The sequence below is a fragment of the Globicephala melas genome, chromosome 2 (genome assembly GCF_963455315.2).
Source record: "Globicephala melas chromosome 2, mGloMel1.2, whole genome shotgun sequence".
Lineage (NCBI taxonomy): Eukaryota > Metazoa > Chordata > Mammalia > Artiodactyla > Delphinidae > Globicephala > Globicephala melas.
This window is the reverse complement of record NC_083315.2, coordinates 37,039,886-37,065,974: the sequence shown is the minus strand read 5'-3', so window position 1 is coordinate 37,065,974 and position 26,089 is coordinate 37,039,886. Positions and strand designations below refer to the sequence as shown.

The 26,089-nt window shown below is 46.7% G+C and overlaps 2 protein-coding genes across 2 annotated transcripts; both read left to right on the top strand.

Annotated features, from left to right (window-relative positions):
* The first annotated feature begins 142 nt into the window (after positions 1 to 142).
* On the top strand, positions 143 to 16,556 carry GDPGP1 (GDP-D-glucose phosphorylase 1). The gene is made up of 3 exons (XM_060293838.2): positions 143 to 550; positions 13,396 to 13,452; positions 14,542 to 16,556. The coding sequence occupies exon 3, from the start codon at positions 14,551 to 14,553 to the stop codon at positions 15,706 to 15,708; it is 1,158 nt and encodes a 385-aa protein (XP_060149821.1). The 5' UTR covers positions 143 to 550; positions 13,396 to 13,452; positions 14,542 to 14,550; the 3' UTR covers positions 15,709 to 16,556.
* Positions 15,696 to 25,905, top strand: TTLL13 (tubulin tyrosine ligase like 13). The gene is given in 11 exon segments (XM_070045033.1): positions 15,696 to 15,836; positions 19,092 to 19,233; positions 19,235 to 19,357; positions 19,701 to 19,741; positions 20,475 to 20,593; positions 22,385 to 22,515; positions 22,606 to 22,625; positions 23,154 to 23,343; positions 23,937 to 24,023; positions 24,313 to 24,544; positions 25,035 to 25,905. Coding segments are annotated over 10 exon segments (1,287 nt in total). The 5' UTR covers positions 15,696 to 15,836; positions 19,092 to 19,102; the 3' UTR covers positions 25,248 to 25,905.
* Positions 25,906 to 26,089: the final 184 nt, after the last annotated feature.

Here is a 26,089-nt window from a genome sequence, read left to right as displayed (position 1 = left end):
CTCCCCGCCCGGTTCAGCCAGCTGGATCCCGGCTCTAGGCAGTTCCCGGCGAGCTGGAGGCGGGGCCCGCGGCGGGGCCGGACGTTCCAGGGCGGAGCCCAGGCCGCACGACCCCGCCTCCTGGATGGGCGGGACGGGCCGCGCCGCGTACCTGCGTGCAGCTTGCGCAGGCGTTAAGGGTGCCACGACCTCGCTATGGCCGCGGCAGGATTTCGGGGGAAGGCGAGCGTGTTTGCCTCACCTGCATTGCGTGGCGGGGGGGACGGGGCGGCTTTGTGTGGAGACCGGTAAGGGGCATTAGGGAAGTGTTTGGAGCAAAGGGTAACCGAGAAACCTTGTGACTCGCTGAGTGGCCCGAGGCGGTCGGCTGCCCCTCTGCCCAACGAGGGCTCTTCCACCCAGACGTTACCACCGAGCACCTGCCGTACGTGTTGCAACCCTCATACCACCTCTCCAGAAATAACCATAACCTTTCTGCCTACTGAGGCCGTTTACTGAGGGCCCGCTGAAGCGCTCTGCATAGCTTCAGTTCTTACAACAGTTCTTTAAGGTAAGTTACCGTTTTACAAATTTGGAAATGCAGAGGCTCAGGGGAGTTCAGTGACTTGTCTAGACTCGGTCATTTACAAAGCCGTCTCTCCAGTCTAAGGCTCTTTTCAAGAATCCGCCCTGCTGTACTCATTCCAGCCTACGTGCTGTCCCTCTGACCCCACCCTGCGTCCAGACTGCATGCTGGGGGAGGCAGGGATCGAAGCTGACCTGTTTGCTCTTGTCCCCTCTCAACTCCTAGGACAATGCTTGACACATGGTAGGCTCTCAATATTTATTGGATGTATGCATGAATGAATTAACCTACACTGTTCCAAAAGGTGAGGATCACAAGCTACTGCGTGGAGGAGGTGGAGGTGCGGTTAATTTTTTTTTTCCACATCTTTATTGGAGTATAATTGCTTTACATTGTTGTGTTAGTTGCTGCTGTATAACAGAGTGAATCAGCTATACGTATACATATATCCCCATATCCCCTCCCTCTTGCGTCTCCCTCCCACCCTCCCTATCCCACTCCTCTAGGTGGTCACAAAACACCGAGCTGATCTCCCTGTGCGATGCGGCTGCTTCCCACTAGCTATCTGTTTTACATTTGGTAGTGCATATATGTCCATGCCACTCTCTCACTTCGTCCCATCTTACCCTTCCCCCTCCCCGTGTCCTCAAGTCCATTCTTTACGTTTATGTCTTTATTCCTGTCCTGCCCCTAGGTTCTTCAGAACCATTTTTTTTTGAGATTCTATATATATGTATCAGCATACGGTATTTGTTTTTCTCTTTCTGACTTACTTCACTCTGATAAAAGACTCTAAGTCCACCCACCTCACTACAAATAACTCAATTTCGTTTCTTTTTATGGGTGAGTAATATTCCATTGTGTATATGTGCCCATCTTTTTTTTTAATTTATTGATTTTTTTTATTTTTGGCTGCATTGGCTCCTTTGTTGCTGTGCACGGGCTTTCTCTAGTGGTGGCGAGCGGGGGCTACTCTTCGTTGTGGTGCGCGGCCTTCTCGCTGTGGTGGCTTCTCTTGTTGCGGAGCACGGGCTCTAGGTGCACAGGCTTCAGTAGTTGTGCCACGTGGGCTCAGTAGCTGTGGCTCGTGGGCTCTAGAGCGCAGGCTCAGTAGTTGTGACGCACAGGCTTAGTTGCTCTGTGGCATGTGGGATCTTCCCAGACCAGGGCATGAACCCATGTCCCCTGCATTGGCAGGTGGACTCCTAACCACTGTGCCACCAGGGAAGCCCATGCCACATCTTCTTTATCCATTCATCCACCAATGGACACTTAGGTTGCTTTCCATGTCGTGGCTATTGTAGATAGTGCTGCAGTGAACATTGTGGTACATGACTCCTTTTGAATTATGGTTGTCTCGGTATTTGCCCAGTAGTGGGATTGCTGGGTCATATGGTAGTTCTATTTAGTTTTTTAAGGAACCTCCATACTGTTCTCCATAGTGGCTGTATCAATTTACATTCCCACCAGCAGTGCAAGAGGGTTCCCTTTTCTCCACACCCTCTCCAGCATTTATTGTTTGTTTGTTTGTTTGTTTTTTTAATTCAAACCTATATTTGCAGTTTCTAAAATGCTGATCCATAGACCACTCTCTCGTTACACATGTGCACCAACGGAAAAGCAAAGAGAACCCTGGTCATCCCACGAGAGGAACAGCTCCTCATCCAACAGTCTTCAGAAGGCTACACGTGCAGTCCCTGCGCCCATCCAGGTGGCGATGCAATAAATACACAGCTCGCCCTGCTCGCCTCGGTCCAGCCAGGCCCGCCACTACCTGTTGTAGGCCCACTCCTTTTTGGACTTCTCCAGGGCCTTGTCCATGGTCTTCTCGTTCTCCCCTCAACATTTGGGGCAGTACCACTTGCCCTTGGGTTTATGGTTCAGCCCCACGCAGGAGAAGTGGAACCACTCGATGGGGCACTCGTCATTGTCACAGCCGATCATCTCTCCATAGGAGACCTGATTGCACAGACAGTACGTGGGCTCGTTCAGGTCAATGGGAAGGTCCGCAGGGGATGCTTCCCTCTCGGCTTTGGCCTTGGAGCGTTTCTTCTTCTTGGAGGCCTTCACCTTCTTCTCTGTAGATTTTTTGATGATGGCCATTCTGACCCGTGTGAGGTGATACCTCATTGTAGTTTGATTTGCATTTCTCTAATGATTAGTGATATTGAGCATCCTTTCATGTGTTTGTTGGCAATCTGTATATCTTCTTTGGAGAAATGTCTGTTTAGGTCTTCTGCCCATCTTTGCATTGGGTTGTTTGTTTTTTTGATACTGAGCTGCATGAGCTGCTTGTATATTTTGGAGATTAATCCTTTGTCAGTTGCTTCACTTGCAAATATTTTCTCCCATTCTGAGGGCTGTCTTTTTGTCTTGTTTATGGTTTCCCTTGCTGTGCATAAGCTTTTAAGTTTCGTTAGGTTTCATATGTTTATTTTTGTTTTTACTTCCATTTCTCTAGGGGATGGGTCAAAAAGGATCTTGCTATGATTTATGTCATAGAGTGTTCTGCCTGTATTTTCCCCTAAGAGTTTTATAGTGTCTGGCCTTATATTTAGGTCTTTAATCTACTTGAGGTTATTTTTGTGTATGGTGTTAGGAAGTGTTCTAATTTCATTCTTTTACATGTAGTTGTCCAGTTTTCCCAGGACCACTTATTGAAGAGGCTGTCTTTTCTCCATTGTATATTGTTGCCTCCTTTATCAAAGATAAGGTGACCATATGTGCATGAGTTTATCTCTGGGCTTTCTATCCTGTTCCATTCTGTCCTTTCTATCCTGTTCCTGTTCTATCCTGTTCCATTGATCTATATTTTTGTTTTTGTGCCAGTACCATACTGTCTTGATTACTGTAGCTTTGTAGTATAATCTGAAGTCAGGGACCCTGATTCCTCCAGCTCCATTTTTCTTTCTCAAGATTGCTTTGGCTTTTCAGGGTCTTTTGTGTTTCCATACAAATTGTGAAATTTTTTGTTCTAGTTCTGTGAAAAATGCCATTGGTAGTTTGATAGGGATTGCATTGAATCTGTAGATTGCTTTGGGTAGTATAGCCATTTTCACAGTGTTGATTCGTCCAATGCAAGAACATGGTATATCTCTCCATCTGTTTGTATCATCTTTAATTTCTTTCATCAGTGTCTTATAGTTTTTTGTCTCCTTAGGTAGGTTTATTCCTAGGTATTTTATTCTTTTTGTTGCAGTGGTAAATGGGAGTGTTTACTTAATTTCTCTTTCTGATCTTTTGTTGTTAATGTATAGGAATGCAAGAGATTTCTGTGCATTAATTTTGTATCCTGCCACTTTACCAAATTCATTGATTAGCTCTAGTAGTTTTCTGGTAGCATCTTAAGGATTCTCTATGTAAAGTATCATGTCATCTGCAAACAGTGACAGTTTTACTTTTTCTTTTCCAATTTGGATTCCTTTTATTTCTTTTTCTTCTCTGATTGCTGTGGCTAAAACTTCCAAAACTATGTTGAATACTAGTAGTGAAAGTGGGCAACCTTGTCTTCTTCCTGATCTTAGTGAAAATGGTTTCAGTTTTTCACCATTGAGAACAATGTTGGCTGTGCGTTTGTCATATATGGCCTTTATTATGTTGAGGTAAGTTCCCTCTGTGCCTACTTTCTGGAGAGTTTTTATCATAAATGGGTATTGAATTTTGTCAATAGCTTTTTCTGCATCTGTTGAGATTATCATATGGTTTTTATCCTTCAGTTTATTAATATGGTGTATCACATTGATTGATTTGCGTATACTGAAGAATCCTTGCATTCCTGGGATAAACCCCACTTGATCATGGTGTATGATCCTTTTAATGTACTGCTGGATTCTGTTTGCTAGTATTTTGTTGAGGATTTTTGCATCTGTGTTCACCAGTGATATTGACCTGTAGTTTTCTTTTTTTGTGACATCTTTGTCTGGTTTTGGTATCAGGGTGATGGTGGCCTCGTAGAATGAGTTTGGGAGTGTTCCTCCCTTTGCTATACTTTGGAAGAGTTTTAGAAGGATAAGTGTTAGCTCTTCTCTATATGTTTGATAGAATTCACCTGTGAATCCATCTGGTCCTGCACTTTTGTTTGTTGGAAAATTTTTAATCACAGTCTCAATTTCAGTGCTTGTGATTGGTCTGTTTATATTTTCTATTTCTTCCTGGTTCACTCTTGGAAGGTTGTGCTTTTCTAAGAATTTGTCCATTTCTTCCAGGTTGTCCATTTTATTGGCATATAGTTGCTTGTAGTGATCTCTCATGATCCTTTGTATTTCTGCAGTGTCAGTTGTTACTTCTCCTTTTTCATTTCTAATTCTATTGATTTGAGTCTTCTCCCTTTTTTTCTTGATGAGTCTGGCTAATGGTTTATCAGTTTTGTTTATCTTCTCAAAGAACCAGCTTTTACTTTCATTGATCTTTGCTGTCATTTCCTTTATTTCTTTTTCCTTTATTTCTGATCTGATCTTTATGATTTCTTTCCTTTTGCTAACTTAGGGGGTTTTTTTGTTCTTCTTTCTCTAATTGCTTTAAGTGTAAGGTTAGGTTGTTTATTTGAGATTTTTCTTGTTTCTTGAGGTAGGATTGTATTGCTGTAAACTTCCCTCTTAAAACTGCTTTTGCTGCATCCCATAGGTTTTGGGTTGTCATGTTTCCATTGTCATTTGTTTCTAGGTATTTTTTGATTTCCTCTGATTTCTTCAGTGATTTCTTGGTTATTTAGTATTGTTTAACCTCCATGTGTTTGTATTTTTTACAGTTTTTTCCTGTAATTGATATCTAGTCTCATAGCATTGTGGTCAGAAAAGATGCTTGATAGATACGATTTCAGTTTTCTTAAATGTACCAAGACTTGATTTGTGACCCAAGATATGATCTATCCTAGAGAATGTTCCATGAGCACTTGAGAAGAAAGTGTATTCTGTTGTTTTTGGATGGAATGTCCTATAAATATCAATTAAGTCCATCTTGTTTAATGTATCATTTAAAGCTTGTGTTTCCTTATTTATTTTCATTTTGACTGATGTGTCCATTGGTGAAAGTGGGGTGTTAAAGTCCCCTACTATTTTTGTGTTACTGTCAATTTCCCCTTTTATGACTGTTAGATTTGCCTTATGTATTGAGGTGCTCCTATGTTGGGTGCGTAAATATTTACAATTGTTATATCTTCTTCTTGGATTGATCCCTTGATCATTATGTAGTGTCCTTCTTTGTCTCTTGTAATAGTCTTTATTTTAAAGTCTGTTTTGTCTAATATGAGAATTGCTACTCCAGCTTTCTTTTGATTTCCATTTGCATGGAATATCTTTTTCCATTCCCTCACTTTCAGTCTGTATGTGTCCCTGGGTCTGAAGTGGGTCTCTTGTAGACAGCATATGTACGGGTCTTATTTTTGTATCCATTCAGCCAGTCTGTGTCTTTTGGTTGGAGCATTTAATCCATTTACATTTAAGGTAATTATCGATATGTATGTTCCTATTACCATTTTCTCAATTGTTTTGGGTTTGTTATTGTAGGTCTTTTCCTTCTCTTGTGTTTCCTGCCTAGAGAAGTTCCTTTAGCATTTGTTTTAAAGCTGGTTTGGTGGTGCTGAATTCTCTTAGCTTTTGCTCGTCTGTAAAGGTTTTTTTTTGGGTTCGCAGGCCTGTCACTGTTGTGGCCTCTCCCGTTGCGGAGCACAGGCTCCGAACGCGCAGGCTCAGCGGCCATGGCTCACGGGACCAGCCGCTCCGCGGCATGTGGGATCTTCCCAGACCGGGGCACGAACCCACGTCCCCTGCATCAGCAGGTGGACTCTCAACCACTGCGCCACCAGGGAAGCCCAGTGTAAAGGTTTTAATTTCTCTGTCGAATCTGAATGAGATCCTTGCTGGGTAGAGTAATCTTGGTTGTAGGTTTTTCCCTTTCATCACTTTAAATATGTCCTGCCACTCCCTTCTGGTTTGCAGAGTTTCTGCTAAAAGATCAGCTGTTAACTTTATGGAGATTCCCTTCTGTTATTTGTTGCTTTTCCCTTGCTGCTTTTAATATTTTTTCTTTGTATTTAATTTTTGATAGTTTGATTTATATGTGTCTTGGCATGTTTCTCCTTGGATTTATCCTGTATGGGACTCTCTGCGCTTCCTGGACTTGATTGACTCTTTCCTTTCCCATATTAGGGACGTTTTCAACTATAATCTCTTCAAATATTTTCTCAGACCCTTTCTTTTTCTCTTCTTCTTCTGGGACCCCTATAATTCTAATGTCGGTGCGTTTAATGTTGTCCCAGAGGCCTCTGAGACTGTCCTCAATTCTTTTCATTCTTTTCTCTTTATTCTGCTCTGTGGTAGTTATTTCCACTATTTTATCTTCCAGGTCACTTATCCATTCTTCTGCCTCAGTTATTCTGCTGTTGATTCCTTGTAGAGAATTTTTTATTTCATTTTTTGTGGTGTTCATCATTGTTTGTGTGCTCTTTAGTTCTTCTAGGTCCTTGTTAAATGTTTCTTGTATTTTCTCCATTCTATTTCCAAGATTTTGGATCATCTTTACTATCATGACTCTGAATTCTTTTTCAGGTAAATTGCCTGTTTCCTCTTCATTTGTTTGGTCTGGTGGGTTTTTGCCTTGCTCCTTCATCTGCTGCGTATTTCTCTGTCTTTTCATTTTGCTTAACTTACTGTGTTTAGGGTCTCCTTTTCGCAGGTTGCATGTTCGTAGTTCCTGTTGTTTTTGGTGTCTGCCCCCAGTGGGTAAGGTTGGTTCAGTGGGTTGTGTAGGCTTCCCTGTGGGGGGGGACTGGTGGATGAGGTTGGATCTTGTCCTTCTGGTGAGCAGGACCATGTCCAGTGTTGTGTTTTGGGGTGTCTGTGAACTTAGTATGATTTTAGGCAGCCTCTCTGCTAATGGGTGGGGTTGTGTTCCTGTCTAGTTGTTTGGCATGGGGTGTCCAGCACTGGAACTTGCTAGTCGTTCAGTGGATCTGGGTGTTAGTGTTGAGATGAAGTTCTCTGGGAGAGCTCTCGCCGATTGATATTACATGGGGCCAGGAGGTCTCTGGTGGTCTAGCGTCCCAAACTCGGCTCTCCCACCTCAGAGGCTCCGGCCTGGTAGCCGGCCGGAGCACCAAGACCCTTTCTACCACGTGGCCAGGTACGTGGGGAGTTTTTTGCCTTTTGGGAAGTCTGAGGTCTTCTGCCAGCATTCAGTAGGTGTTCTGTAGGAGTTGTTCCACATGTAGATGTACTTTTGATGTATTTGTGGGGATGAAGGTGATCTCCATGTCTTACTCCTCCACCATCTTGAAGGTACTCTCTGATCCATGTCTGAAACTTCCAGTTCTGAAGCTTTGACAGCATTTCCTTCCCTCCATTCACAGCCACGTTTCTCTGCTAGCCTGTTGTTGGCAGGAGCCAGCTCCTCACAAGCTAGTGGACTGAGCAGGTCACTTCCTCACTGCTTGTTGGCTGGAAGTCTCAATCAGTTCTTTGCCATTTGAGTCTTTCCATAAGGTACCTTACACATGGCAGGTGGCTTCCATGTATATATGTCTCTGCAGATTCTCTCCCTGGTAGGCTGGTCTCGCACCAGCGTTCGCTGCCAGTCATGGAACTTCCAGAAGCTGAGGAGGCATGCTCCGAGGTTAATTATCTTTTATTGTTGTTTGTTTTCAGCTTTAATGAGGTATAATTTTTTTAATACAAATTTGTTTATTTATTTATTTTTGGTTGCCTTGGGTCTTCATTGCAGTGCACGGGCTTCTCATTGTGGTGGCTTCTCTCGTTGCGGAGCTCGGGCTCTAGGCGTGTGGGCCTCAGTAATTGTGGCTTATGGGCTCTAGAGTGCAGGCTCAGTAGTTGTGGCGCACAGGCTTCGTTGCTCCATGGCATGTGGGATGTTCCCGGACCAGGGCTCGAACCCGTGTCCCCTGCATTGGCAGGTGGATTCTTAACCACTGTGCCACCAGGGAAGTCCATAAATTATTAAATAGTTATTCTGAGTCATCCAGCAGTCCCTGGTAAGTCTGGTTAGCGTATTGTCCTTCCTGTGCCCGATCAACCCTTGACACAGTGATAAAACTGAGTGGCTGATTTAAAAATAACTCGTAGTGCTATTTTTAAACAAAACAATTATTTTGTTTCTTGGTTGGATCTTTCAAAGGTTTGTTCATTGATCATTTTTTTATTAAAATACCCTCCCTTGGATTTGTGAATTCTAACTTTTTTTTGTTTTCCAAGACATTTCATTCCCTGCTTGTAATATTATTTCCCTCTTCCTCTTTTCCTTGAGACATTACATAGGATGGCCACACAGGGTTTGTCTGACGTGGTGATATTTGTTGTTTGATGTTTGAGACCTAAATGAGCCAGGCATGTGAAGAATACCTGGGAGGAGGGTATTTTAGGCTGAGAGAACATAAATCACCAAGGCCCTGAGCGGGAGCAAGTTTAGGAAGAGTGAGCAGCAGAGTAGGCCAAGGGAAGAGTGGTCTGGGAGGAGGTAAGAGGGGGAGGCACCGCTAAGCCTTGAGAGCCCGGAGGCCATGGTGAGGAAATGGACTTTGTTCTAGGGGCTCAAGGTCACATCCCTAGTGAATGGAAGAGCCAGAATTCAAACACTTTGTCAGCCTCCAAAACCACATCTCTCACTTTCCTGCCAGGATGATACTGACTACACAGGCTTGTTGTGAGGGTCACCTGAGTGCACTTGGAAAGCCCCCAACCCATGCCTCGCACAACATAGACATGCGAACAGTGTGCCCTTTCTCCTGGTTTTCCTATGTAGGTTCAGTCCTGTTGTGTGGTCACTATGATTTGTCACTTTCAAGTATTCCTCTTTATTCCTAGGTATTGTTTTTGCCTCCTAGTTCACTTGAATATAAATACAACCATACCCACTTTCTTTTTTTTTTTTTTTCTTTTTGCGGTACGCGGGCCTCTCACTGCTGTGGCCTCTCCTGCTGCGGAGCACAGGCTCCTGACGCACAGGCTCAGCGGCCATGGCTCACGGGCCCAGCCGCTCCGCGGCATGTGGGATCTTCGCGGACCGGGGCACGAACCCGCGTCCCCTGCATCGGCAGGCGGACCCTCAACCACTGCACCATCAGGGAAGCCCCATACCCACCTTCTATTGATTCTATTGACTGATATGTCTTTACTCATATTTTTAGCCTTTTGGTATCATCTTGGCCCTAGGTCCTTGGTCCTAGCCCCTGGCTTTTAATGTTACTCCAAATTTGTATCTAGCCCAGACCTTACCCTTAACCTCCAGGTTTGACTGTCCTACTGCCTACACCACTTTTCTTAGATGCCCAGGCTGCATCTCAGAGTCAATAATCAAAACTGAACTCTTGGTTTCTCCCTTCCTCTAGTCAACCTATTCTCACCGCACCTCCCCAGCATCTCCATCTCTGTAAATGCCACTGCAGTGCCTAGTTCCTGATGCCAAGTCACTCCCAGCTCTTCCTTTTCTGTCAGTCCCCATAGTCAGCCTGTCAGCAGGCCCTGTTGGTTCAGCCTTCAAAACATGACCCATATCCCCAGCTCCTTTGACTCTGTTGCCATCTGTGTTGTCCAGTCGCCCTCACTGCTCACCTGGCCACCAGAGTGGCCTCCAAAGTGATCTCTGCTTCCCCTTTGCTCCCCTACAATCTATTTTCCACACAACAGTTAGAAAAAAGTTTATAAAATACCAGACGATCCTTATACTTAGAACCTGCCAGTGATTTCTTACTCCGTTTAGAATAAAATCCAAGTTCCTGACCATGAGGCATAAGGCCCTGCAGCTAATCTGGCCCCTGCCTTCCTCTCCAGCCTCATGGGGGGGCCCCGTCCCTTGGTCGGCCATACCTCAGTAACACTACCTCCTTTCTGTTCCTTGAACAGGCCACCCACCTGCCCTGCGAGACTTATGGCCTTGGACTTACAATTTCCTTTGCTTAGAGTACACACAGTTTCCTTTGCTTAGAGTACACTTTCCTCAGCTCTTCATTGTAGGCCTTTTCTCATCCTTCCTGTCTTAGTTCAGCTGTCATTTCAGAGGGCCCTGCCCCGCCCTCTTGTAGAAGTGGGATGCCCTGATCCCACCCCTTAGTCACCCTCTGTTGTATCACTTGTTTATTTCCCACAAAATGCTATCACCACGGGTAGTTAATATTTTCCTTTTGCTTATCATCTGACTCCACCCCGGGATGTAAGCTCCATAAGGATATGTGTGGACTTTGTTCTCTTTATTTGCTACAATTTCCCCATTGCCTCATACACAGCAGTTACTTCATAAGTACTTGGGTTTTGTGGCTCAGCTGAACGTGGAGCAGGGTGCACAGAAGAGGTGGCCCCAGAGTATCAACAGTGGGGATGACGTAGGCATTGATTCTGAATGAATTAATGAATGAATGAGTGAATGAGAGAGTAAGTGAATACTTAGGTTTAGCTCATCAAATGGTTGGATTTCTTAAATCTATTTTGAGACCCACTTAAATTTTTTCAAGTTGTGGTAAAATATACATAACATGGGGCTTCCCTGGTGGCGCAGTGGTTGAGAGTCCGCCTGCCGATGCAGGGGACACAGGTTCGTGCCCCGGTCCGGGAGGATCCCACATGCTGCGGGGCAGCTGAGCCCATGAGCCATGGCTGCTGAGCCTGTGCGTCTGGAGCCTGTGCTCCGCAATGGGAGAGGCCACAACAGTGAGAGGCCTGCGTACCACACACACACAAAAAAAATACATAACATGAAATTTACCATCTTGATATTTTAAAAGTTGTAATTAAAAAACATGTAGCAGGGGCTTCCCTGGTGGCACAGTGGTTGAGAGTCCGCCTGCCAATGCAGGGGACACGGGTTCGTGCCCCGGTCCGGGAGGATCCCACATTCCGCGGAGCGGCTGGGCCCATGAGCCATGGCCGCTGAGCCTGCGCGTCCAGAGCCTGTGCTCCGCAACGGGAGAGGCCACAACAGTGAGAGGCCCGCGTACCGCAGAAAAAAAAAAAACAAACAAACACGTATCAGGGCTTCCCTGGTGGCGCAGTGGTTTAGAATCTGACTGCCAATGCAGGGGACACGGGTTCGAGCCCTGGTGTGGGAAGGTCCCACATGCCGCAGAGCAAGTAGGCCCATGAGCCACAACTACTGAGCCTGCGCGTCTGGAGCCTGTGCTCTGCAACAAGAGAGGCCACGACAGTGAGGCCCGCGCACCGCGATGAAGAGTGGCCCCCACTGGCCGCAACTAGAGAAAGCCCTCGCACAGAAAACGAAGACCCAACACAGCCAAAAATAAATTAATTAATTAATTTAAAAAAATTCCTCCGTAAAAATACCACTAAGCTTTAAAAAAATAAAAATAAAATAAATAAAAAACACGTAGCATAGGGACTTCCCTGGTGGCGCAGTGGTTAAGAATCCGCCTGCCAATGCAGGGGACACGGGTTTGAGCCCTGGTCTGGGAAGATCCCACATGCCGCGGAGCAACTAAGCCCATGCGCCACAACTACTGAGCCTGTGATCTAGAGCCCGTGAGCCACAACTACTGAAGCCCGTGTGCCACAACTACTGAAGCCCGCTCGCCTAGAGTCCATGCTCGTCAACAAGAGAAGCCATTGCAGTGAGAAGCCCGTGCACCACAATGAAGAGTAGCCCCCGCCCACCGCAACTAGAGAAAGCCCGTGCGCACCAACAAAGACCCAACGCAGCCAAATATAAATAAATAAATTTATTTATTTATTTAAAAAAAATATGGCAGTCTTCAAAAGTTAAAAAAAAAACACATAGCATAAAATTTAACACCTTAACCATTTCTGAGTGTATAGTTCAGTAGTGTTAAATATATTCACATTGTTTGGTAGCCAATCTCCAGACCTCTTTCCTTCTTGCAAAACTGAAACTCTATGCCCATTAAACAACAAACAATTCCTCATTTTCTCCTCCCGCCAGCCCTTGGGAACCACCATTCTACTTTCTGTCTCTATGAATTTGAGCACTTTAGGTCTCTTATATAAGTGGACTCACAATATTTGTCCTTTGGTGACTGGCTTATTTCACTTAGCATAATGTCCTGAAGGTCCATCCGTGTTGTAACATATGTCAGCATTTCGTGCTTTTTAAGGCTGAGTAACATTCCATTGTCTGTATATACTGCATCTTGTTTATCCATTTATCTATCGATGGATACTTAAGTTGCTTCCACCTTTTGGCTATTGTGAATAATGCTGCTATGAAAGTGGGTGTACAGATATCTCTTTTTGAGACCCTGCTTTTGGTTCTTTTGGATATATACCCAGAAGTGGGATTGCTGGATCATATAGTAGTTCTATTTTTAATTTTTTGAGGAGCTGCTGTACTGTTTTCCATAGCAGCTGCATCACTTTACATTCCCACCAGCAGTGCACAAGGGTTCCAATTTCTCCATATCCTTGCCAACACATGTTATTTTCTGTTTTTGATAGTAGCCATCCTAAAGGATGTAAAGTGGTATCTTACTGTGATTTTGATTTGCATTTCCCTAATTAGTGATGTTGAGCAGCTTTTCATGTGCTTGTTGGACATTTGTGTATCTTTGGAGAAATGTCTTGGGCTCACTTTCAATAGAATTATTAAAGATTTTATGTTTTATTGTTAATATTATGCTTAGCTCGAGTTTAAAAAAATTTTTTTTATTGTGGTAAAAAACGCATAAGATTTACCACCTTAACCATTTCTAAGTGTAAGTGTGCAATTCAGTAGTGTTAAGTATATTCCCATCGTTGTGCCGCCAGTCTCTAGAACTTTTTCATCTTACAAAACTGAAACTCTATACTCATTAAACTCAGCTTGACTTTTAATATGTTGTTTTGTATGTTCTTTGTTTTTTCTGTTTTACTAATATGAAGTTTCTGGACCAGCAGAGCTGAGGGTACCCAAACTTGTACTGAGGCAACTCTACTGAGGTAAGCTTCATTCTGAAGTCCCATCTGGGCCAACAGCAGGTCATCTCCCTGACACTTCTGGGTCCACAGGGCTCCAGGGGCCCAGTGGGAGATGAAGACAGGCACCTATATTTCTGCCTTAAAGGATTGGCCTAGGGCACTTATGATGGGCCATCCTCACCCAAATGGTTCTATGTATGGCCATTTGGAATCACTACACAACAGTGGAAAAGCTGTTGCCACGGAGTGGTCAGCTTTGAAACCTTGGCCATTCTCATGCACTGGAACACTGGTGCAGTTTTCTGGAGGGCAGTTTGACACACTGTCAAAAGCCTGAGCCATGAGCCTCCTCTGACCAGTGGTCTACTAAGATTTTATTTTAAAGGAAAATAAAAACATCTGCAAAGATAGATACACAGGATGTTCATCACAACATTGTATATAATAGTATGAAATTGGCAGCAACCTAAATGTACAGCAGTTAAAGATTTGTTAAAAAATTAAGATCCGGGACTTCCCTGTGGTCCAGTGGTTAAGACTCCGCACTCCCAATGCAGGGGGCACAGGTTTGATCCCTGGTTGGGGAACTAAGATCCTAGATGCCACATGGCACAGGCAAAAAAAAAAAGTCAAGGTCCACCTACATATGAAAATGAGGCTAAATGTAAATTGTGATTTTTCCCTGGGCACTGGAATAGGGTTGTAATTTATCTTTATTTTTTTAATCCATTAAGAAAGTTTACTCAATATATATAATTTTTAGAAAGAGAATTTGATTTATATTTTTAATTCAGTAAAAATGTATGCTAATCTGCAGGTGATAATTATGAGTGATTTCTTTGTTTTCAGAATATTTTACCAGAGGCATATATTACTTTTGTAATCAGAGCAAAAAGTAAAGGTTATTTGAAAATAAAAATAGGAGAGTTCCCTGGTGGCCTAGTGGTTAGAATTTGGGGCTTTCACTGCCATGGCCCAGGTTCAGCCCCTGGTCAGGGAACTGATATCCCGCCAGCTGCGTGGCACGGCCAAATAAATAAATAAATAATAAAAATAAAATCTTTGGAAATGGGATAGCATCATGTATTTTTCACCTTATGATTGTTTCAGGTCAGCCCCATGGCTATTCCACATGGTTCAAATGAAACTTCCTATTTGCTACCTCCAAACAGTGAGGACTGGGGAGGGCACGGCATTCCTGACTTTGTCTATGGGCAGAAGGAACTCGTGCCAGAAGGGATTCAGTGGCCAAGGAGCGGACCCAGCCTTCTGGACACACTGCCACTGTCTCGCTTTGACTCTGCCCTCTGCTTGGCCTGGAGGCAGCGGATGGAGCTGGGGCTGTTCCGCTACTGTCTGGGGGAGCTGCAGACCCAAACGCTTCCTGGTGCCGTGGGTTTTGTTGCTCAGCTGAATGTGGAGCGAGGTGTGCAAAGAAGGAGCCCCCAGAACATCAGGAGCGTGAGGCAGGCGTTTGACCCTGAACAGTTTAACTTCAACCAGATCCGGCCAGGAGAAGTCCTCTTCCGCTTGCACCGGGAGGCCGATCTCCCCAGTGCTCTCCAGCAAGACGACATCCTCGTGGTGATCAATGTCAGCCCCTTGGAGTGGGGCCACGTGCTGCTGGTGCCCGAGCCCACCCGAGGGCTCCCCCAGCGCCTGCTGCCAGGGGCACTGCAGGCCGGGGTTGAAGCTGTGCTGCTGAGCTCACACCCAGGCTTCCGAGTCGGCTTCAACAGCCTGGGTGGCCTGGCCTCAGTGAACCACCTCCACCTGCATGGCTATTACTTGGCCCACAGACTGCCCGTGGAGGGGGCCCCAAGCAAACCCCTGGATCCTGAGGGCCGTCTGCATCTGCTCCAGGACCTCCCAGCTCCTGGCTTCCTCTTTTACACAAGCGGGCCAGGGCCCGACTTGGAAGCCTTGATAAGCAGAGTATGTCGGGCCACTGACTATCTGGCTGACCACGAGATTGCACATAACTTGTTTGTGACCCGGGGGGCTCCACCTGGAAAGACATCATCTTCCTCAGCCCTCACGGGGGTCCGAGTAATTCTTTGGGCCCGGAAGTCCAGCTTTGGGATAAAGGAAGGCGAGGCCTTCAATGTTGCCCTCTGTGAGCTGGCCGGGCACCTCCCTGTCAAAACGTCCCAGGACTTCAGCAGCCTGACAGAGGCGGCGGCTCTGGCCGTCATCCGAGACTGTCTGCTGCCCCCAGCCCAGGCGGGAGAGGTGCAGGCAGCACTGGTGGCCTTGATAGCCAAGGAGGAGCAGTAATCCTTCCAGAAGTATTTATTTTGTAACCGATCTAAGTCTCTTTCCGGGAAGCTGTCCATCATGATCATGTGGGCACTTCATGAATGCCTTCTCACCTGTCTCAGCCCAAGGGGAGGGATAAAGAACTGGTAAGTGGTCTCTTTAAGGAGGAGGATACCTTGGAGTAAATCGAATGAATGAGCCCTCATGGATGTATCTGCTGCTTTTCACCTTTCTTCTTAGATAAGCCCCAGGGATGTCAAGCCTATTGTTAAGAAGGGAGTGTGTGCAAGAGTTAACACACTCCTGACTCGTATATGCCAACTTTTCTCTTCCTTTCTTATCAAATCTTAGCAAAGTGATAGTTTATCACTTCCTCTGTTCTTGCCTCTCTGCCTGTTCTCCCTTTGCCCACCACTGAGTTGTATTTCTTCATCCTGCCCCTACATATGTCCCCTCCATCCATATGCCCTATTTATAGCACATTCTTCGCCTACCTGGCCACCTTGAATTTTCCTTCAGCCCCAAAGCTGAGTTGAGTGTTCTTCACATACATAATTTCATGTGAAAACAAGGTGTCCTCACAACTTGAAAGTTGCAGGTCCTCTTAATACCCCCATTTAACAGACGAAGATATGGAGGCTGACAGAGGTTTAGTAATTTGTCCAAGGTCAGATGGCTCAAAAGTAGTGGAGTCAGGACTGCAACGCAGGCAATCAGACACCTGAAGCTGAGCTGGGGCTGTGCACGTGTGACTGCCATGTTAATAAAGTCTCATTGAGATGAAGCAGAATATGCATCACAACCCATTTCATAAGAAAATCAGTTTGACATTTAAATTCCTATAAACAGTTTTTGGTCATCCTCATGTTTTGGGCACATTGCAGTAATTTCAGCTTAATGCCTCTTTGTGCAAGCCTTTGCAAATATGGGCTCCAATAACATCACTTTATTTTGCTCGCTCACTCTCTGAAGGGAGTGCAGATGACCATTAGGGTAAAGTGGACTTTGTGTGTCGAAGGTGATGAGTCCAAATACCAGGATTTCCCTAGTTTTTCCTTAGGATTAATGTTCAGAGGAAAGCCTTCTCTGGCCCCAAATAAGTTTTTCCACAAAAAGTAAAAGTCAAATAGGTTTTCTTTGTGGTGGTACTTCTTAGCCATGAATACTTTGTGAATCGTCCAGAAGGGGATTTATGGAAGCTTTTTCTGAGCTTGAATATGGAACACTTAGAAGACCCTTTGTATCCAGAGCCCTGGGCTTTGAGCACAGTAGGTAAGTAAGAAGGGACAGTCCAGCTCAGGGCCTCTCCACCGCTTTGCTTGCTTTTTGTTTGTTTTATTTTTTGATGGAAGGTCTTTTGTACTAAGGGGTTTTGGACTTGATCTAATGGGAAACCTTGAAGAGTTTTAAATTGGGGAGTAACAAATATGCATTTTAGGGCGAATACTTAAGCTGCAGTGGATGGATGGATGGATGAAGGAAGGAAAAATAGAATAAGGGAATCCAATTAAGAGGCTGCTTAATGGTGGCAATTAAGGCAAGAAATGATGGTTCAGGTACTAGAACAGTGCCTGGAACGTTAAATATCTGTTAAATATGTGCCTGGAACGTTAAATATTTCCATTGGTGCAGAAGCCCCATGGCCAGGGGCTTCTGCACCAATGGAAATATTCTCCTCTTGGGTCTCTGGAGCTTCTGTTATCTGAAGGAAGTGTTTGCTGGCCACATCCTATCTCAATATATGCTGCTTGCCTGGAAGCAAGCTCAGCTGGTCCCTCCAGGGCAGGTGAGCCTATCTTAGGGGGAAGACTGGGAGCTTCAGAGCCAACAGTAGAGCCAGCTGAATGATCTAGCCTTCTAAGCAGCTTAACCTAGCGCTCCACATCCATTAAGAGTCAGTGTGGGGTGAGAAGTGGAGTCAGAAAGAGTGAGAAAATTGTGCGTCCTGAAAGGCAAGGGACTCCAAAGCCATTTCAAGGAGGGGGTAATAGAGTATCATACACTGAAGGGAGGTAAAGAAATCTATGAATCGGAAAATGTACATGTCTTTTTAGAGGAGCGAAATTTTTTAAGTGTCCTTTAGATTTAAGCACATGGGATAATCTTAAAGTGACAAATTGGGCGGAGTTTGGTGGAGGTGGCAATCAGAGGTAAAGCGGATGGACATCAGGAAAAGATGTCGAGAGTAAAGGAGCAGTCTGATGAGTACCTCCAGGGCACGTGTGATAATCACGGCCGTCCCTCCCAAGTGCTGGGACTGCTCGAGACATGGTTACTAATGGTTACTAATTACTTGGATAATTGGGGCTTCTCGTCCCGAACACTGCGTTGGCCAAATTCCGGGAGCTTGGCCCGCGGATTTAGGAAAGGGTCAGGAAAGGGGGTGGGGCTCGTGCGAACTGGCGTGAAAGCGGAAGGACTAGAAGTCCTATCACGCATCGGGTCAGTTGCCGCAAGAGTCCGCCCTCCAGTGCCAGGCGCTCGATTGCGCTTCCTACGGCAGCCCAGGGGCAAACGTCTCAGGCACCCGCCCAATATGGCCTCTGCTGGCGCCAAAGTGGGTGTGGTTCTCGGAAAGGCCCCGCCCCCAGAACGCTTCTCCAATGGGGGCCGCCCCCGTGTCCATGGCGACGGCGGCGGCGGCAGCCTGCTTGCATAAGGTGGCGCAGCCGGGATCTCCAAGATAGGTGTGAACCCCGGGTGCAGGGGGCAGCGGGCCCCCCTCGCGATCGCCGGGGATAGCCATTCCCGTGGAACAAGGAGGCGGTCCCGGAGGCCCAGCAACGCCTGGGAAGGAGCGAGAGCCGGCCGAAGGGCGGTCGTGAGCGACCAGCTGAGTCCAGCACCAGGCCGATAGGGGCGGACCCGGCAGCCCCTCCGCTCTCGGAACCTGCGGTGGGCATTGTCCGCCGGGGGCTTCCCCTCCGCTGTCAGAGCCCAGGGGGTCTTGGCCATTGGGTGCCTGGCCCCAGTGTGTCTGTATGGAGAAACTGAATCATGGGACAGGGAAAAGGGTGGCCTAGGCGACCTTTGGTCTTCAGCTCTATTTTTCAAAGTGAAGGCCCCCCCAGCACCTCCAGCCATCCCCCATTACATTCAAGAACAAAAAAGCTATGGTCATGGTCCCTGCCAGCTCAGTTCAGCTCCTGCATGCACCCCAGAGTATTGTATGGAGTGATCTTGGATAATTGGGGCTTGTCAGCGAATCTAACATCTCATAGGCATTCCACGGACCCCATTACCTATTTGGAAACATCCCATGCTGTAGTGGGACTACTCTGTTCTGAAGGAGCAGCAACATTCCCTTATAACACCATGAAGGTCCTTGGGTGGATTCCTGCCGTCCTTCCTGGGCCTGGAGGGAAGTCATATACATTTCACTCCCACCCCTCTCTCCTCAGAATCTAAGAGGATGGAGCCAAGTACCTGTAAGACCAGCGAATCAGAGGAAAACTATGGTGAAGAAGAGGAATCCGAGGAGTGTGTTAAAGGAGAAGCTACCATCCCTTCTAACCCTTCTCAGCAGGCACTCTCGAAGGCTGACTAATGCATTTAGGAATGGAGTTCCTTTATCCATTGTAGCCAAGAAAATACCAAAGAAAATCATAACCCCAGCTGACCCAGATGAATTAGAAGTTGGGAGGAGAAAGAGAAGGTGGAAACACAGGTAACCGTTCCCTGGACCCCCTCACTTGCCCAGCTCCAGAGAGTAACCCTCTGCCCTTCAGCAGTCGGGCTGGGATCCAAAGTCTTCCCTTTAGCCTAGGAAAGAGAACAGGAAATACAGGAGGTCATTAGCCTTTTTGTACAACAAAAACAAAATTCAGAATCACTTCGGCTGGCTTAGTTTAGAATTTCAGCACGTTTATATCATCCTGGTCTTTCCTTTAAGTGGCTTCTAAAGAAAATGAATTGCACTGTTAATCTGTTGGGTGTCTCTTCTTCTGGGTGCCTGGCAGCCCAGGGCCCTTCTCTCCTTCTGCCTGATTTCTGCTATTCCTCCATTCCAGACCCCTGGCCATCAATCTGACCAACTGCAAGTATGAGAGTGGTAAGCACCCAGCTCGTCACTCACACCACTGGGCATGAGAGGACATTTAGGGCTGCGGCTTTCACTCTGGAGGTGGTCCCCTCAATCTGCTCCCAGCCCCTGGATCTTGTTAGGCTGGCCTATAACCTGTACTGAGCCTCCTGGCTCAGCTACCAGTAGCTGACACATCACTGTTCCAGTTAGTCTCAGCAGTAGAGTAGGAATCTCCAGTTAGCTAACAAGAGAAAAAATGACAAAAATCACCATCCCTCCCCCCCACCCTGCCCCAGATTTTACCAGAGATGAGATGAGACCAGGTTAAAACTGTTTTTTCAAGGTAACTTTTGAGGTGGCTTCAGCAATTAAGAAAAAAGAAAAATCACCAGCTACGTTAGTCATTTCTTCCTCCCCTCATCCCCACTGGCATCTACGGGTGCCCCAAAGTGTGAGGCGCCAGTGTGACCCCTTCCGAGGGTCAGCTCTGCAGGCCAGAAACCATCCTAATTGAGAGGACTGACAGGAACAGAGATCCAGTCTATAGTTTTCTGTCAAATTTTGGAAGGACCCTGACAGCCTCATGAACTTGGAATTGTCGCAATGGTAACTAAACTGAGGTAAGCAGAGCTGAGGTAGGAACTACCTCCTTCTTCATTCCCACTCTCTGGTCAGGTCTGTTCCTTACCCAACCCAGCTGCAGTCCCAAGGTTTGCTGCCAGTGCCCAGGCTGGCTCCACTGACCTCCCTCTCTCCACAGTGCGTCGGGCAGCCCAAATGTGTGGCCTGAAGGAGGTGGGGGAGGACAAAGAGTGGACTGTGTACTGGACAGACTGCTCTGTCTCACTGGAACGCATCATGGACATGAAGAGGTTTCAGGCACAACCTCCAGACCCAAGATCCTAAAGGAACTATGCCCCAGAATGACTACTCCTACCCTTGCACCCAGGCACCCGAGGCTGCCACTCTTGGTGGCTATACCCCTATGCAGAGCAGGAAAGGCCATGGCCAGGGGCTTCTGCACCAATGGAAATATTCTCCTCTTGGGTCTCTGGAGCTTCTGTTATCTGAAGGAAGTGTCTGCTGGCCACATCCTATCTCAATATATGCTGCTTGCCTGGAAGCAAGCTCAGCTGGTCCCTCCAGGGCAGGTGAGCCTATCTTAGGGGGAAGACTGGGAGCTTCAGAGTTAACAGTAGAGCCAGCTGAACGATCCAGCCTTCTAAGCAGCTTAGCCTAGCACTCCACATCCATTAAGAGTCAGTGTGGGGTCCTGCATGGCAGCAAGAAAGTCAGGAAAGATAGACCAGGGTCCACAAGAAGATATTATTTCTTTTTCTTTTCTAAATTAATTTATTAATTTATTTTTGGCTGCACTGGGTCTCTGTTTCTTTGCCCCTTGGAGGGAGGGGGGCTGGGGGGACTACTTTACATTGCGGTTGCGTGGGCTTCTCATTGCGGTGGCTTCTCTTGCAGCAGAGCATGGGCTCTAGAGCGCAGGCTCAGTAGTTGTGGCGCACGGGCTTAGTTGCTCCGCCACATGTGGGATCTTCCCCGACCAGGGCTTGAACCCGTGTCCCCTGCACTGGCAGGCGGATTCTTAACCACTGCGCCACCAGGGAAGCCCCAGATATTACTTCTTCATGGTATTTTTGTTATCCTCTAATTGGGTCTTTGTGGCGGTTAGCAAACAAAAGTGTCTGTAGGCTTATTTTGAGAGAAGGCAAGCAGGGAGCTGAGACTATCACCTATCCCATGAATTATGGGAGAAGAGAGAGAGCAGGAGTGAGAGCGAGAGTGAGAGACTGCTAGAAGCGCTCAAAAAGCCCCTAAGAAGGGGCATGCAGAGAGCAGTTGTGAGATGAGGGTAACGATAACAGCATTTACTGAGGTCGGACACTGTTAAGTGCTTTTACATTCTCACCTCATTAAATCCTCAAAAAGATACCCTTATGTGTTTTTTTGTTTTGTTTTGTTTTCTTGGCTTCGGCCACAGCTTGTGGGATCTTAGTTGCCCGACCAGGGATCGAACCCGTGCCCCCTGCAGTGAAAGCACCAAGTCCTAACCACTGGACCGCCAGGCAATTCCCAAAAGATACCCTTATATTAAGGACACTGAGGCTCAGAAATACTCAGTTCACACAGCTCATGGGGGGGGAAAAGCAGAGAGCACTGAACCTTCCAGCACTGAGGGCCAGAGCAGCGGGGCGGGGGCTTCCAGCAGGCCACCCTGGCAATGCCTTGCCCTCTGAGAGTGCCACTGCCGTGCATTCCCTGGGGCTGCTCCTTAGTTTCCTTTCTCTTTGGGGAAATGTTTTCTCATTTGCTTTGTGTTATCCCGCACCAGTTATTCCTATAGGGCTAGTCCCCGGTAGTCTGAGGGATGTTATAAGGTGGCTAGAAGGCCCAAAGTCCTGGCTAGCCCTTCTCACCGACCCTCATTTGCTAACCTTGCTGTGTATGTGTGTTTTGGGGAGAGGCCAAGCAGCAGTTTCCCACCTGCCTTAGGGAGCCTTCCTTTTCTCCCTTGGGGACTAGGTGCAGTGTTTACCTCCACTGTGACTTCTCCCTTGACCTCCCCAGTCCTTTTCCACTGCTATCTGGAATGTTCAGGCCCCAGGAACTGCCCCTTACTCTGGGCGATAGTATAACCAACTGGCTCTGTTTCAGAAAGTCAACCACTTCCCTGGCATGACAGAAATCTGCCACAAAGATCTGCTGGCTCAGAACCTCAGCCGCATGCAGAAGCTCTATCCTACTGAGTGTAACATCTTCCCGTGCATCTGGTGCCTCCCTGCAGAGTGAGTGAGCCTGGCTCCCCAGGTTGAGATTCTGGGGGAGGAAAGGGTTCGCCATCTCAGTTCCCACCAGACTCTGGCTCTGGGACCTAGAATGTCTCAGGGGGATGGAAGTAAAAGGGAAGTTTTAGCTGAAAAGAGAAGGTTAGGGCTTCCCTGGTGGCGCAGTGGTTGAGAGTCCGCCTACCGATGCAGGGGACACGGGTTCGTGCCCCGGTCCGGGAAGATCCCACATGCCGCAGAGCAGCTGGGCCCGTGAGCCATGGCCGCTGAGCCTGCGCGTCTGGAGCCTGTGCGTCCAGAGCCTGTGCTCCGCAAAGGGAGAGGCCACAACAGTGAGAGGCCCGCGTACCGCAAAAAAAATAAAAACAGTAACTACCGTATATGGTTACTGTGAAAAAAAAATTTTTTTTGGTTACTGTGAAAATTAAATGAGTTATTATGTATTGAAGTGCTTACAACAGTTTATGGTACATAGTAAGTACTTCAAAAGTACAGTCGGCCCTCCCTCCATATCTGCAGATGTGGAACCCGTGGATATGGAGGGCTGACACTATTTTATACAATGGACTTGAGCATCTGTGGAGTTTGGTATCCATGGGGGGTGGGGGTCCTGGATCCAATCTCCTGCAGATACTGAGTGAACACTGTATTATTACTTTTCCCTGGTGGGTTTGCATGCTCTCAGCCCTTCCTCATTGATGGCTTCAAGTTTGACATGCGAATGTATGTCCTGATCACATCCTGTGAGCCTCTTCGGATCTCCATGTATGAGGAGGGCCTGGCCGCCTTTACCACCATGCCCTACGTGGAGCCCAGCCACAGCAACCTGATAAGAGGCCAGCTGGGGAACTTACCTGGCAGTCCAGTGTTTAAGACTTCGCCTTCCAATGCAGGGGGTATGGATTCGATCCCTGGTCGGGGAGCTAAGATCCCACATGCCTCCTGGCCAGAAAACCAAAATATAAAACAGAAGCAATATTGTAACAAATTCAATAGAGACTTTAAAAGATGGTCCACATAAAAAAAAAATTCTTTAGAAAAAAAAAAATCCTTAAAAAAAAAAAAGGCCAGCCAGCAGGGCAGCACCCTCTTCTCTTCCACTGCCACGAATGCTGAGGTTCTGTGGAGAAACCAGGTAGAGGGGCTTGTCACACAGCTAGCTTGTCACACATGAACAAGGAGTGAAGCCTGGAGCGCCTTGGCACTTGGCTGGAAGGACAGCATTTAGGGGGTGCTGACTGCAGAAAAGCCATGCCTGCAGGAAGGGCACACTCCTTCCCCAGGAGCTTACAGAACAGTCCTCTATGAAGAGGGACAAGAGATGAGCCATCCAGCGGTGGGGTAGGTAATCAGAAGGCAACGAATGGCTGGAGAGAAGAACTGCATGGAAGTAGCCTGACCACAGGGCCATTCTTTTCCCAGGATGACATCTGCATGCACCTGACCAACTATGCCGTCAACAGACACAATGAGAATTTTGTCCGGGATGATGCTGTGGGCAGTAAGAGGTATGACCTACTCTGTTTTCTCCTCTTTTTCTGCCCTTTAGCCCCACAGTCTCAGCAGAGCTGAGTTGGCCCTTGGGAGGTTGAGCTGGCTCAACCCTTATAGACCCCTGTCTTGTGCCTGACCACCAAGTGCAGCCCCAAACCCCACCCTATAATTAAACCCTGCTCCAAGCTGGCGGCAACCCCTCAAAGCACAAGGAACCTAGGCATGGAATTAGGATTAGTGTTAGGGAGCTTCCTGTCTGCAGCCCGGCCCCACTGATCTTCCTCTGAGCACTGGGCCTCACAGGAAGCTGTCAACACTCAACGCCTGGCTGTGAGAGTACAGCTACGACCCCCGAGAGCTGTGGGGAGATATTGAGGACATCATCATCAAAGCCATCATCTCAGCACATTCTGTTCTTTGCCACAGCTACCGAACCTGTTTTCCCCAGTATCTGAGTGGAGGTACATGTGCCTGTTTTGAGATCCTTGGTTTTGACATCTTGCTGGACCACAAGCAGAAGCCCTGGCTGCTGGAGGTGAGGATTATCTCCTGGGCTTTGCAAAACCATGGTCCACCCCTGAACAGGACACCTGGGATAGGAGTGTACTCAAGTGGTGGAACACAGAATGGGGGATGCAGAGGCACTGGGGTAGATAGGATCTAGCAGAAGGTGTAAGACATTTGCACTTTTGACCTGCTAAATCCAGTCTTGGTGGTCTCTGGTCTCCACCGTAGGAACTCAGGTTTTGGATCCCAAAAGTTCCTCATGTAAGCCTTGCCTTTAAGGACACTATCGCTATAGAGTCAGGCTGTCTGATTTGCTCTCACCAGCCTATACACTGGAGGGATCTCTGTGGCAGAGTCCTGTGGTCTTGGAAGTCAGAACATCCAGCTTCCTTGGCTGAGGCCACAAAGGGGGGGCACTGGAGGCGGATGTCTCTCCTAGAACCTCCAGCTGGGCCTGCAAGAATCATGACCTGCTCAGGTGGTCTAGGAAGGGGATGGATAATGACTCCTCCCGGCAGGTAAACCACTCTCCAAGCTTCACCACCGACTCACAACTTGATCGAGAAGTGAAGGATGCACTTCTCTGTGATACCATGACCCTTGTCAACCTCCAGGGCTGTGACAAAAGAAAGGTGACAGAAGAGGATAAGTGGCGAGTCAAGGAGCGGCTTTTCCAGTGCCACCAACAGCCAAGAGAAGCCAGGGGCCTCAGGTGTTTGACGTGTGTTTAGTTGTGTAGCTTACCTTATTACTTTCCTGAGAGTAAAAGTCCTTCTCTAGATGGAGAAGGCAGTCTGGGGTTGATTAGCTATTAAAAACATTTTTTTTTGCATCGATAATACACCACATATCATAGATAAGTGATGCATTATCTATGCAAATTCCAAAGACACAGTGAATAGTCTCTCTCCTACCCTCCTCCTCCAGCTACTCAGTTTTCCTCCCTGGAGCCAATCAATGTTCCCTGGGTCATGTGTATACTTTCACAAACATTTAATGCACATATATACATGTATTTATATAAATTGTTTTCTCCCTTTACCCAGACAATAGCATAACTTTCACACTGTCTGTATCCTACTTACCAATGCATTTTACAGCTATTTATGCATTTTATAGCTATTTCCTATTAGCATGTAAGGAACTTTATGGGGTTTGTTCTTTTTTTTTTTTTTATTTTCAACAAAGCTCCTCTAGAAACCATTACCTAAGAAGGCTTATAATTATGAAACAGAGAAAACAGTTTAGTCATTCAATAATAGGTTATTGTTTAAATCAGTATTGTTTACCCACTGTTGTTTTAATTGTAAGATGGGTTACAAACATGGTAATGTGTTGCTGATACTCAATTATAATTTGTTAATAATAAAAATGACTTGAGTAGAGTGAGTATTATTCCTGTAATAGTATCGCTCTTCACCACTTGCATTGTGATATGCAGGCCAGTGTGTATCTGAGTTGCCATGATATCCTGAGGACCTGGCACACAGTAGGCACTCAAATGTCTGTGTGAATGAAGGTGAAGTATAACTGTAAATACCCTAGGTATTCCCACGAGACTGGACTGTGCACA

Bases quoted from the DNA above. Each gene is read 5' to 3' on its own strand.
- GDPGP1 (XM_060293838.2), top strand. From the start codon at position 14,551: ATGGCTATTCCACATGGTTCAAATGAAACTTCCTATTTGCTACCTCCA.